General features: G+C 44.1%; 2 protein-coding genes across 2 annotated transcripts in view; one reads left to right on the forward strand and one right to left on the reverse strand.

Moving 5' to 3' along the window:
• LOC109480524 (rotatin-like) overlaps nucleotides 1–7,637 on the reverse strand; it is a 32,322-nt gene extending 24,685 nt beyond the window's left edge. The window contains 8 exon segments of the mRNA XM_019782733.1: nucleotides 116–257; nucleotides 1,828–1,972; nucleotides 2,354–2,468; nucleotides 2,962–3,166; nucleotides 4,053–4,160; nucleotides 4,511–4,718; nucleotides 5,314–5,501; nucleotides 7,225–7,637. Coding sequence (XP_019638292.1) covers nucleotides 116–257; nucleotides 1,828–1,972; nucleotides 2,354–2,468; nucleotides 2,962–3,166; nucleotides 4,053–4,160; nucleotides 4,511–4,718; nucleotides 5,314–5,501; nucleotides 7,225–7,276 — 1,163 coding nt within the window. The 5' untranslated portion in view covers nucleotides 7,277–7,637.
• A 656-nt stretch (nucleotides 7,638–8,293) lies between these two features.
• Nucleotides 8,294–11,356, forward strand: LOC109480603 (F-box/LRR-repeat protein 8-like). Its single transcript, XM_019782838.1, has 4 exons — nucleotides 8,294–8,312; nucleotides 8,570–8,780; nucleotides 9,173–9,916; nucleotides 10,370–11,356. Exons 2-4 carry the CDS (start codon nucleotides 8,593–8,595, stop codon nucleotides 10,587–10,589), a joined length of 1,152 nt encoding a protein of 383 aa, XP_019638397.1. The 5' UTR covers nucleotides 8,294–8,312; nucleotides 8,570–8,592; the 3' UTR covers nucleotides 10,590–11,356.
• Nucleotides 11,357–12,631: the final 1,275 nt, after the last annotated feature.

A 12,631-nucleotide genomic window follows, 5' to 3' on the forward strand; every position in this document is an offset into this window, starting at 1 on the left:
GCCTGTCAGGCGTCTCCTCCAGACCAGACAGCGCCGAGTGTTACATTAAACATGCAGCAGCTTACTAATTACGCAAACAAACCAAAACAAACAAACAAACACAGCATATCCTTACGTGGAAGAGGGCGTGTTCCTGTCCCTGCCATCTCCCCGGGGCCTGTCAGGCGTCTCCTCCAGACCAGACAGCACAGAGTCAGACTGGGGCGTCGGACTGCTCATCTCTGTGGTCACTGTGGAACTGGCCTGGGACAGGTCGTCTGGAATACAGGACAGGAAATAAAGTTTGTTTGTTTGTTTGTTTGTTTGTTCAGACAGCGGTGAGTCAGACTGGGGCGTCGGACTGCTCATCTCTGTGGTCACTGTGGAACTGGCCTGGGACAGGTCATCTGGAAAAGGGACAGGAAATAAAGTTTGTTTGTTTGTTTGTTTGTTCAGACAGCGGTGACTCAGACTGGGGAGTTGGACTGCTCATCTCTGTGGTCACCGTGGAACTGGCCTGGGACAGGTCATCTGGAAAAGGGACAGGAAATAAAGTTTGTTTGTTTGTTTGTTCAGACAGCGGAGAGTCAGACTGGGGAGTCGGACTGCTCATCTCTGTGGTCACTGTGGAACTGGCCTGGGACAGGTCGTCTGGAAAATGGACAGGAAATAAAGCACAAGTTTGTTTGTTTGTTTGTTTGTTCAGACAGCGGAGAGTCAGACTGGGGAGTCGGACTGCTCATCTCTGTGGTCACCGTGGAACTGGCCTGGGACACGTCATCTGGAAAAATGGACAGGAAATAAAGTTTGTTTGTTTGTTTGTTTGTTTGTTTGTTCAGACAGCGGTGAGTCAGACTGGGGAGTCGGACTGCTCATCTCTGTGGCTACTGTGGAACTGGCCTGGGACAGGTCATCTGTAAAATGGACAGGAAATAAAGTTTGTTTGTTTGTTTGTTTGTTCAGACAGCGGAGAGTCAGACTGGGGAGTCGGACTGCTCAGCTCTGTGGTCACTGTGGAACTGGCCTGGGACAGGTCGTCTGGAATACAGGACAGGAAATAAAGCATAAGTTTGTTTGTTTCTTTGTTTGTTCAGACAGCGGAGAGTCAGACTGGGGCGTCGGACTGCTCATCTCTGTGGTCACTGTGGAACTGGCCTGGGACACGTCATCTGGAATACAGGACAGGAAATAAAGTTTGTTTGTTTGTTTGTTTGTTTGTTTGTTTGCAGACAGCGGAGAGTCAGACTGGGGAGTCGGACTGCTCATCTCTGTGGCTACTGTGGAACTGGCCTGGGACAGGTCATCTGTAAAATGGACAGGAAATAAAGTTTGTTTGTTTGTTTGTTTGTTTGTTTGTTCAGACAGCGGTGAGTCAGACTGGGGAGTCGGACTGCTCATCTCTGTGGTCACTGTGGAACTGGCCTGGGACACGTCGTCTGGAAAAATGGACAGGAAAGTGTTCCAGCGATCCAGTTTTAGTTCATAATCTGCCAATGTGCTGGTGAAAAGTGCCTTTCTTGAGTAAATGGTAGTCATCATCTCCAACCACAAGCCACCTTGGCCACTTTTGAGGAGGAAAGACATCAGAGAGAAAGTTAAAAGGAGACGATTTGAGGCACCTTGTCTCAGACAGTAGAGTGTCCCAGCGTTTGTCTTCAGAGCTTAACTGTATTGATATCGGTTATGAGGAAATGCATTGAAGAGAAAATTAAAAGGACAAGGTACCTAGAACATAGAAATAAAGGTGAAGAAAATGCTCCATTCTTTGCTGTTCTTAGCTGTATTGATGTTGCTTGAGAGGAAAGACATCAGAGGCAAAATGAAAAGGATGAGATTTAATTGGTTTACCTTGTTTTGGACAGTAGAGTGCAGGGTCCTGGTAGAAGGCCAGTCTGGCCTGCAGATGGACACACAGGTTCCGCAGGCACATAACTGCACCCTGGGAAGGGTCGTGACCTCCATCAGCTGGTACCTTCAGTAAGGACACCAGTGTCTGTGCAGGCAGACAAGGATTATAATAATAAGTTTTCATAAGCAAGTTTAAACAAACTGTAACTTCCAACACAAGAAACTGGCCTTACCCAAATTTTCCACTGGAAAACATCAGCCTTTCTTTGCCAAGGAATGAGCAACATACTTATGAATGAATAACATGCTATCACAGACGCGGTCTGTGATAGCATGTTATGCAGATAACACACATGACTCTGTGAGCAGTGGATTATACCGTTGCAGAAAGTAAGTATTCAGGGAATTTATCCAACTGTTCCTTGCTTTGTAAGCTAAGTGTGGATCCCAATATAGTCAAAGTCAAAGTCTTTATTTTGTATAGCCACAAAGCATGGACTGTGCTAAAAAAAATGGGAAGTTCTACCTTGACTATGGCCGGTCTCTGTAGGAAGGTTTCTGCTGGGAAGTCGTAGAACACCACGTTACTGAGGAACTCACAGGAGCTGGTCACAAGCTGGGGGTTCCCACTGTTCAGGGACCTGAGGTACGGAGAAAAAAATGTTTCAAGCTTCTCTTGTTACTGTTGAAACCTTCTATTTTAAAATGCACTTCAAAACCAGTGGACGAGTGCAGGTAGACACTAACCTGTATATACCCAGTACATGGACCAGTGAAGGTTAGGTGCAGGTAGACATCAGAAACACCTGCACAGCTCCAATTTTACCTGCACTAACCTGTATATACCCAGTACATGGCCCAGTGCAGGTTAGGTACAGGTAGACATCAGAAATACCTACACAGCTCCAATTTTACCTGCACTAACCTGCATATACCCAGTACATGGACCAGTGCAGGTTAGGTGCAGGTAGACATCAGAAATATCTGCACAGCTCTAGTTTTACCTGCACTAATCTGCATATACCCAGTACATGGACCGGTACATGTCAGGTTTAGAAACACCTGTACAGCTCTAAGTTTGCCTACAGGCTACACTAACCTGTAATTTTTAATATCCATTTACAAATGACTTACCTGTTGGTAGCAGCTAACACATGCCTGTCCGTAGGAGTGAGAGACAGCCATGGGAAGGTGGAGAACTTCAGACATGTTGGTGAGGGCAGCGGCCCCTGATCCTGCTGCTCCTGCTGGTAGTTTGCCATGAGGCTGGCCGTGCTGCCGCTGTCTCTGCGGAAGTACCCGACTCTGGGCTCCATGTAGGGCAGCGGACCGTGGGAACCTGCTTCTAAATTTTTTAGTAATGGTAATATTAGTTTTATACTCAGCCGATAATATGCTCGTTTAATGATTTTAGCTATAATTAGTACCTTGTCTGACCTGTGACCTCATGTATGTAAATTTGTAGTTATATGTGTATATTTGTACTGTGTGTGTAATGTGTAATAATGTGTGATGAGCCCTGGAAGATTAGCTCTAACGGGCTAAAGGGTATCGCAATAAACTGAAACTGGAAGAAAAATCAACTGTTACAGATTTGCCTCTGCAGATCTGTTCCCAGCCCACCAAGGCTAACCCTCGGGGGAGTATGTGTACCGTGGGTCGACTCTGAAAAAGATCTTGGCTTCATCCTTGACAAGAACCTCACTCTCCAGGAACAAGTCATCTCTCTATGGTCCAAAAAGCTTCTCGCAGACTTCACTATCTGAGGCACAACATAACGGAGCTTGTAAATATCTGGGTTGTCCAGTAACTGTTACTGTACTGTTTTTATAGTTAGGGTATAGAATTTTCTTCTTACACAACCATAGAGTTTCTCACCTGCTTACGTTTCGATGTCTATCAGACACCTTCCTCAGAGCTTCTGACTGGAGTTCTGCAACTCGCCGCTATTTAACGCCAATGTAGGAAGGTGTCTGATAGACATCGAAACGTAAGCAGGTGAGAAACTCTATGGTTGTGTAAGAAGAAAATTCTATACCCTAAGTATCTTCCAACCTGATTAAATTATTTACGGGTGTTTTTATAGTTTTTGTAAATATATGATATTTGACATTTTGTATACATGTACAATGTAAGTATCAATGCCATTCAGGCAACATTGTAAGCCATGTTTGTCTGTTATGTTTGCCTTGTTTGGTATGTTAAGAAAGAATTGAGACTTGAACCTGTCTGGCTGGTCAGGCTGCTGTGTTGCTGACTCATCAGGGAGCCTGACGCTTCAGTCATCAACTGTTTGGGCTGTGTGTCTTCTTGCATGGGTGGTATAGTGGATTCTGTAAGATCATACAGAGACATATGATTGAAAAAGACAACAGTGGAAGGACTGACATAACAGGTGGCTATCATCTTTATATTTGCTTTTCAAGACATAAACCCAGAGACCGGATGGTAAGATTTGATCTGCCTCACTCCTACTCTTTTGGATGTAAGTGCGGTGGGATCTTTAATGTGCTTGTGGTGTGGCTCTACTTAAAGATGGGACCTCTCAGGCTTTACGTCCCTAGCCAAAGCTAGGTACTGATTTTCAGTTCAGTCAAGGAAATAAGGGATTCGAACCAAGAACATTCAGATTCTGAGTCACTAACCCTAACCACAAGACCACCTTGCCACTGATACTAATTACCTGTTAAAAGTGGTGAAGTAAATTTGACAGCCCTGTGCTGGTAGATGCACTCCCTGGTGTGTTCCTCTGGCCCGGGGCGGGGCAGCATCATCAGCTGGTTCAGGATCTGGTCCGTGATTGGCTGAAGCTCCGCGGGAACGTCCTTCCGCAGGTTGGACAGGAACGGAACCGCGCCGAGCGAGACCAGGATTTCCACTGCTGAGGCATGCTGGGAAAAGACATTGGACAATGGGTATCAAAGCCAAGGTTGAATGGTTCTGTGTATACAACCAATGACAATGGAAAGTTTGGCTAGTCCTGCTACCTTCCTCAGGGCAGCAGTGTTGGTAGTACTGACCCATTTAGTACTGACCCATTCTACCTCATACTGCTATGTACAGCATTCTGATACCTGCAGACACCGACAACATACAATACCCCTTGTACATGAAGGGCAGCGTGCGCAACTCGGAATCAAGTCTTAGAGGTCCCGGATTCGAGTCCTGACATGCCACCGATCTTGTGCCCTTGGAAAAGGCACTTTACACGACTTTCCCCACTAGACTCAAGTGAAAATGAGTATTGTCTGTCCAGTATTCGTTTCTATGTGTGGGACACAACACCAGCAACAGCTGCCTCTCTTCCGCATGTATTGCACTGTTGCAACTTCAATAAATCAAATCAAATCAAATCAATTCCAGTTTGTCATCCTAACCTGCAGCAGCCTTAATTTTTAAAAGATTGACCAGTGTACATTGACATTTATACTTTTGAACCACATATTTTGTTAAAATGATTAGAAGACTGCAGTTTGCCATCCTGACCTGTGCCAGTCTGTGCAGCAGCCTCAGCACCTCCTCCTGCAGAGGGCAGGACCTGAAGTTGAACCACTCCAGCAGACGGGCATGTAGGGGGCGCTGCTGCACAAGGTCTGCCTCACACACCAGCCCGTGCTCCAGCTTACTCAGGATGTTAAGCAGCGCTCGCACACGGATCTCCTCCAGATCATGGCCTGGGGATCAATCAATCAATCAATCAATCAATCAATCAATCAATCAATCAATCAATCAATCAATCAATCAATCAATCAATCAATCACAGACACCAGGTCTGCCTCACACACCAGCCCGTGCTCCAGCTTACTCAGGATGTTCAGCAGCGCTCGCACACGGATCTCCTCCAGATCATGGCCTGGGGATCAATCAATCAATCAATCAATCAATCAATCAATCACAGACACCAGGTCCGCCTCACACACCAGCCCGTGCTCCAGCTTACTCAGGATGTTCAGCAGCGCTCGCACACGAATCTCCTCCAGATCATGGCCTGGGGATCAATCAATCAATCAATCAATCAATCAATCAATCAATCAATCAATCAGACACCAGGTCTGCCACACACACACACACACACCAGCCTGTGGAATCAGTTTACTTAGTACTTGTTTGACTTTGAACCAAGTTTATTCATTGTCATCATCAGTAGTCAGTAGCAGTAGCAGCAGCATGCAAATCAAAGTTGAAGTTCTTGAACTGTCCTTGAATCTTGATTGATTGAATTGTTTCGTCTTATGTTCTTGGAATCCAGGAAGATTAGTCGCACAAAAATTTGTGCGACTAAATGGATATCCTAATAAAGTATCAAGTATCCAATTTTGGGACAGTATCCAATAATGATTTCATTTTACTGGAATTGTGACAAATCTTTGTTTCTTTGTTAGCTTGAATGTTCTATCATTTTGTAGAAATCAAAAGAAAGTCCTGAACCAACGCAAGTACGGGGAAATTAGACACGCATAGAACATAAGGGGGAGGGGGCTAACATACAGAAACAAGGAGAAGTCAGGGACATCTTCCCTCCATGGAGGAGGTTGGTGTTGTAAGGTTTTATTTATGTTATCACCTGTATTCATTGTATATGGAAGGTATGTTCAGATGAAGATGAAGAATGGTTAGAAGAAGGCAGATGGGTTTAAATGTAATTTGACGTTATATGGCCATGAATATCATTAACAGCACTAACAGACCTATAATAAAACCAGCCAACCAACCATAGTGAAGAGGTGAGGTCAATGACCTCTCAAGCACCCCATTCAACGGGACTATATTTCCTTCAGTCTCTGTCTAGGGGTAAAAATAGATTGGGCTGCCTCAGCCTGGCCTGCCAGCTGGAGGTATATAAACAAAAACACTCTAGATCTGTCCCAACTTTTGGGTCAAACAGACCATCCTATTATGAAGTAGGGGTGAAAAAATGAAAATCCTTTTAAATTAAGCAATAAAAATATACGATAACCTGCTAATGCACTCTAAAACGCAAAGAGACTCAACAACTACCCACATACCAAAAATTATACCAAACCATCCACCAGATTTTCCAAACATTCAACACAAAAAGACCAACTTTAAACATATTGTAAATATCAAACGCAAACAGCTAGGAAGCCCAAATTTAAACCACTAAACCGTGGTAATAACAACTACATGCTACCTTAATATCGCACAAACAGTCCATAACGCGCAAACAACAGAATAAAAAAATTAAACTGCAGTACCAAGGTCAATCACCAGGGGCTCAAAGTCAACCTACACAATCTCCAAGGCCCCATCCATCAATCTGCCAAATATCGTACAGTTCCTTCTCACCGATCTTCAGATATCAGACCAAACATGAAACGGAGTAAAAACAGTACCCCCATTTTCATGGAGGGTAACAACGTAATTTTCGTCACTTACCGAGCTTATTCAGCAGTGGTGTGAGGTCAATATCGTCCTTGTTGGATCCCATGTTTGCTAGTGACCACACTATCCAGTTATAACCCTTAGCACGGTCATAATAAAACAGGCAACATGCACTGATCGGCGAAAGGTCTTCTCCAGTTCTTCGTTTTTCAAAGATTCCGCCATTTTGGGACTACCTACCGGTCTCGTTCCCAGAGCTAAAATGACATAATTGGCTGTCTAACCTTTATGTCAGGTCTACGCAAATATTTCCATGAACTAACATACATGCATAGACTAAACTAGTGTATACAGATTATATTTCGAATGTCTAACTTGAAATAGTGAGCTCTTTACCCCTAAAAAGCACACATTTTACTGGGTTCGAGAGCAACGATGACGTATTTGGAAGATTCCACTGCTCTACAGGGGTGGCACTTCCACCAAACTGTCTTCCCGATCTCCAACTTGACAGCTCAGCGTTTTCCCCTATAAAACAAATTCGATCTTGCCCGATCGTGAGATATTTGTCAATCGCCATTTTCAACTCAAAGCACTTGTCTATCCACAGAATGTCTTGAACCAGTTACGGTCTCATATAACGTTTCGCGAAATACCAGATCTATGACATCATGCCCCCCTCCCCCTTCCGCCTTCTTTACTACAAGAGTCTGTGCCGTCATAGTGTACTTTAGACCGATGACATAACGGTAAATACTTTACAGTCTTAGGCAAAGGGCGAAGAAGGTGGGACTGCTTGTGAACGTTACGCGGTAAGGATATTTTCCCTCCAACTTGTTACTGGACTTTATAATTTGATCGTTGTATGCAACAACTTGTTGTGTTGACAGGTTGGCCCAGAGGTCGCCCTTATAAATTTAATTTATGATGAATAGTCCCATTCAAGTTTATTTGTATATCCAGTGTTACCTATTTACGTACCTGACCTTAACACCTGAACGAATTAATTCCATAGTTGAAAGTAAGTTGTAATGTCTATTTTATGTTTTTATGACCATATAAAACTACACCCCATGTAATTTTGGAATTTTATTTATGTTACAAGTACTCTCCTGGAAGACTAGCTGTCACTTAGCATACATGTAAGTACTACAGCTAAAGGAGACTTTGAACTCCAGTTAACTCCAACAAACCACAGTGCCCTTTTGTATACCATGTGGAATTGTCAAACATGATGTTGATAAAAAGAATATAGATAACATCAACAATTCAGACTCCTATTCCACCGGCTGCACTATTTAAGTCGAGCACCCTACTGGACGTTATGTCCCGCATGGGACTTTGTCCAGAACTGAATAAAATAAGATATTCATTTCCCCCCTATTATTTGTACATCCAGGTCATTAAGGGTAATCAATTAACATGGAGGAGCAGTCGTGGGAGAACCTGACAGACCACATCGTGATCCACATCCTGTCGTACCTGCCTGCCCACCATCGCCCTCCCGCCGGCGCCGTGTGCCGCGCCTGGAACCGCGCCTTCAACTCCCCGCTGCTCTGGCGACACGTCAGGGTCACCTTCCACTCCGAGAAGGACACGCGCTGGCTCGGGTGGGTAATATGGTTTGCTTGGTTTTCCCACGATCATGACAATGATCATTCTGGCATACTCATTTTCACCTAAGCGAAATATTTGGTTTGATTTGATTTGATTTATTGAAATTGCAAATTACAACAGTGCACTGCAATACATGTGGGCAGCTTCCGCTGGTGTTGAGTGCTGTACATAGAAACGAGTACTTGACAGACATGAGTTAGTGGGGAAAGTCATGTAAAGTGCCTTTCCCAAGGGTACAAGATTAGTGGCATGTCAGGAATCGAACCCAGGACCTCTTGGTTCCAAATCTATTGCACTGCTGAATATACATGCAAACATCTCTTTCCAAATGGTCACCTACAAATTACCATAATCACAAAAGCTATGACTGTTATATACGTTGCAGGTGTCTCAAACGGTACGGGATGCACTTCCGGACGGTCCACATCGACTGTAACCAGGAGAACGTGGTCAACAGGAGGATCACCTGCGACTTCATCAACGGGCTGGCGCGGCTTCCGGAACGGCGGCTGAAACGCTTCATCGTCATCTTCTCTGGGATGAACCCCTACTTCTATGCCGGCCAGGAGATGCATGAAGCTATAGAGGATCTCTTCGGCCCCCCTCCCACCCAGTGTAACGTCATCTCTACTCTAGAACATGTGGATCTAGGGAAGCTGTCCATCGCGTACTCAGACAAACTCTTCCTCCCACTCGCTGAGAATAATCCAAACCTGAGGTTCCTCAACATCCAGAACGCTTCCCTGGTCTGTAAGGTGACGTCAGACTGCCTTTTGAAGATCATCACCACCTGTACCAAGCTTGTGGACCTGAGAGTCCACTACTACAGCCTGTCTGAGGAGGTACTGACAGCTCTAGCAGACAAAGACAGGACTCCTCTTGAGCATCTTTCTGTGTGTTGCCAAAAGGACGACAAGATGGGCTTCGCAAAGGTGTGGGAGTCGGAGTTTTGGACGGCGCTGACGGAGCACAACCGGGCGCTGCGCGTGTCGCTGATCTTCGGTGACTACTGCCCGACGTCGCGGATCCCTGTGCTGCTGAAGCCGGAGATCCCGGTGTCGGTGCTGCGCGTGGAGAACTGGCACCCCCTGCTGTACCTGGTCCGCTTCTGCTGCGAACACTACTACATGTACGTACTTTTCAGTTCATTTAATGTACTTTTGAGTTGACTTTATGTGGCACAGTGCTTTGAGTTGACTTTAGTTACTTTATGACTTCTGGAGATCATGCGGTTCTGGAGATCAAACTTTGTATGCTCCACCTCTTCGGAGGATGATGATGATGATGACTTCTGGTGATTTGGGCTGGGCGACAAAGAAATTAAAGTCGCAAGACACACTCTCTCTCTCTCTCTCTCTCTGTCTGATTTGTGTGTTGTTCCCCATGTTCTGAGGGTTAGACATGCTCGCACACTGATGCTGCGGCTTGATGGTAGTTTGCCATTTGCCTCTGTCCTGTGTTTCTTAAGCACAGCATAGTGTCAATACCCTTACGGGTCAGGGTCTCAGCAACTTCACCGGCCAGCCACACAGTGTCCCAACACTATATATAAAATACTCATTCATTCACTCACTCCCTACAGGACTATCGAGGTGCTGGTGCTACACACCCACCCCAGCCCACAGCTGGACCAGGGGCTGCTGGAGCTGGTGACCAAGTCTCCCCGGCTCAGAGAGCTACACGTGTACTGTGTACTGGCAAAGGACACGGTCGCCGCCATCCTGAAACTGCGCCCCGGTCTGCAGCGCATCACGCTCAAGTCTGAGAAGGAACCGTTCCCCTGGGAGCCGGAAGTGTTGTAGCTTTCAAGTAAGGTAATTTCAGTTTTGATGCCTTTCAACCTAAAATCCTGTTTGCAAAATGCGATTCATTGGTTTATACCAGTCCCTTACACCCCTTTGTAAAATATCACCCCCATGTGTGTGGGAGTGGTAGAAACCAAACCTTTTGCAAACAGGATTTTGGGTTAAAAGGCAACAAAACTGAAACCTTGCAGTTTTAAAGGAATGGAAGCAAATAAAGTGTTGTAGCTTTTGTCTTTTAGGTACAGGATTATATGCTGTATGGATCACTGTGTGGGAATTGTGATACATTTTATATCAAGTTTTAAAAAATGTTAAAGTCCTTTCCCCACCACGTGGTGCATAGGGCAGCGCCCATCTCTGGTTCAGTAGCCCTTGGGCCACACAGTTTTGTAATAACTACAACAGGGGGCTAATCCACTGGTAGTGATGTTTTGATGAGAGATTTATGAAAGGTGGGTTTAGAACCAAAAAGGTTTTAACTCCTTGAGTACTCATAGTCTCATGACTATTAGTCCAGCGTATTTGCTATATACATATTAAGTAGTTTTTGTTCAATGAACGCAGGAAGACATGGGCTGTAAATCATTGTGGTAAATATCCAATTTTATAAGCCATAATAATCATATAAAATTGTGTATTCAAATTTTTAATGAATATCCATTCCCATTTTAAGATTATGAATAACCAAAAACAAAGTCCAGTTTGTGCAATAGATTGAGAATCTAACATTTCTCTACTTAGATCTGCTACCGTGCAGTTAACAGAAACAAGTAATGTGATTGATGTTTTAATTGAGACTTGAGTTATCATGTTTTGACTGCTAAAAAGATATGATAGAAGAGAGTTTTATGGAAGATTGTTTTAGACCCAGAAAAATCAGTTTTATGACTATTCCCGGTATTACTGCTATGTACATACGTGTATATGAATAATGTAACAATGTATACACAACTATAATTATATTTTGTAAATGCAATGTATGACAGTGACCCCAAGGAATCATTTTCAAAGTAAATTCGCTGCACCTCTGGTAGAAGAAACATTTTGTACACAGTTGTATATTTCTATGATTTGAAACGTGTGTAACATTTATCATGAATTCATGCCAAATTGTATATGATAATAAATATGCTCAAATAATTAGTAATACACGTAGGTCAGAACCTCAATACTGGTAACTGTACCTGATGTTATGTATTAGATGTGTATCCCTATTTGCTGTGGAAACAGTACGCGTGTATGGCTTTAATACAAAAACAACATCACTCAGGTCTCTTGATATGTCTACTTTTATTGTTAGCGATTAAAAAAGCTTGTACACCAGGACAGCTAAGTACACTGCGACAGCCACAGTACAGAGCATTTAAATTTAAGCACAGACACAGCTACTGTAGCTTCTGTTGGCAGAATCATTGGGGCAGCATCACAGAACATGGGACTCCAGATATCTCACAGTCATTCTGTCATTGGTCCAGGACTGACAAAAAATCTCATCATGGCATTGCTACTGCAGGAAAGGCATCGCATTAGCCTCTACCAGGCATCGCGGATTGCTGGAAAAATAGTAGAAATAAAGGGATAGTATACCAGAGTTTGCTCGCCAGAGAGGATCCAATGTCTGTGGGTATATTGGGCATATTGGATCTTCTAACTCTTCTGGTATACTATCCCTTTATTTTGCCCAATTTGTACTATTTTTTCCAGTGATCCGCAGTGCCTGGTAGAGGCTAGCATTGCATAGCCTCCGTCACACACCCCACGGGAAGTTTTTTTTATAATATTTCTTTTCTTAACCAGGCAGTTTTCTGATGGCTACCAGATTTGGCTAGCTTGCCCAAATTTGTTGGTAGTCTTGGTAGGCTAGGTCAAACTTGGTACACATCAGAACATACACAGTTAAAAGAAAAAAAGTTTGGCAGGGTCTGTAACTGATGAGGCTATCCATTGTGTGTGTGTTTGACTTTGACGCACACATAGAAGATTGTGTAGTGTTGGTTGAAAATTTGTTATGTTATGAAAACTGGGTCCCATGCCCTAAA

This window comes from Branchiostoma belcheri, unplaced genomic scaffold (genome assembly GCF_001625305.1).
Source record: "Branchiostoma belcheri isolate BF01 breed outbred unplaced genomic scaffold, Haploidv18h27 scaffold51, whole genome shotgun sequence".
In the NCBI taxonomy this organism is placed as follows: domain Eukaryota; kingdom Metazoa; phylum Chordata; class Leptocardii; order Amphioxiformes; family Branchiostomatidae; genus Branchiostoma; species Branchiostoma belcheri.

Coding starts and splice junctions, on each gene's coding strand:
- LOC109480603 (XM_019782838.1), top strand. CDS start 8,593: ATGGAGGAGCAGTCGTGGGAGAACCTGACAGACCACATCGTGATCCAC. Junction 8,781..9,172: donor AAGGACACGCGCTGGCTCGG/GTGGGTAATATG, acceptor TATACGTTGCAG/GTGTCTCAAACGGTACGGGA. Junction 9,917..10,369: donor TGCTGCGAACACTACTACAT/GTACGTACTTTT, acceptor CACTCCCTACAG/GACTATCGAGGTGCTGGTGC.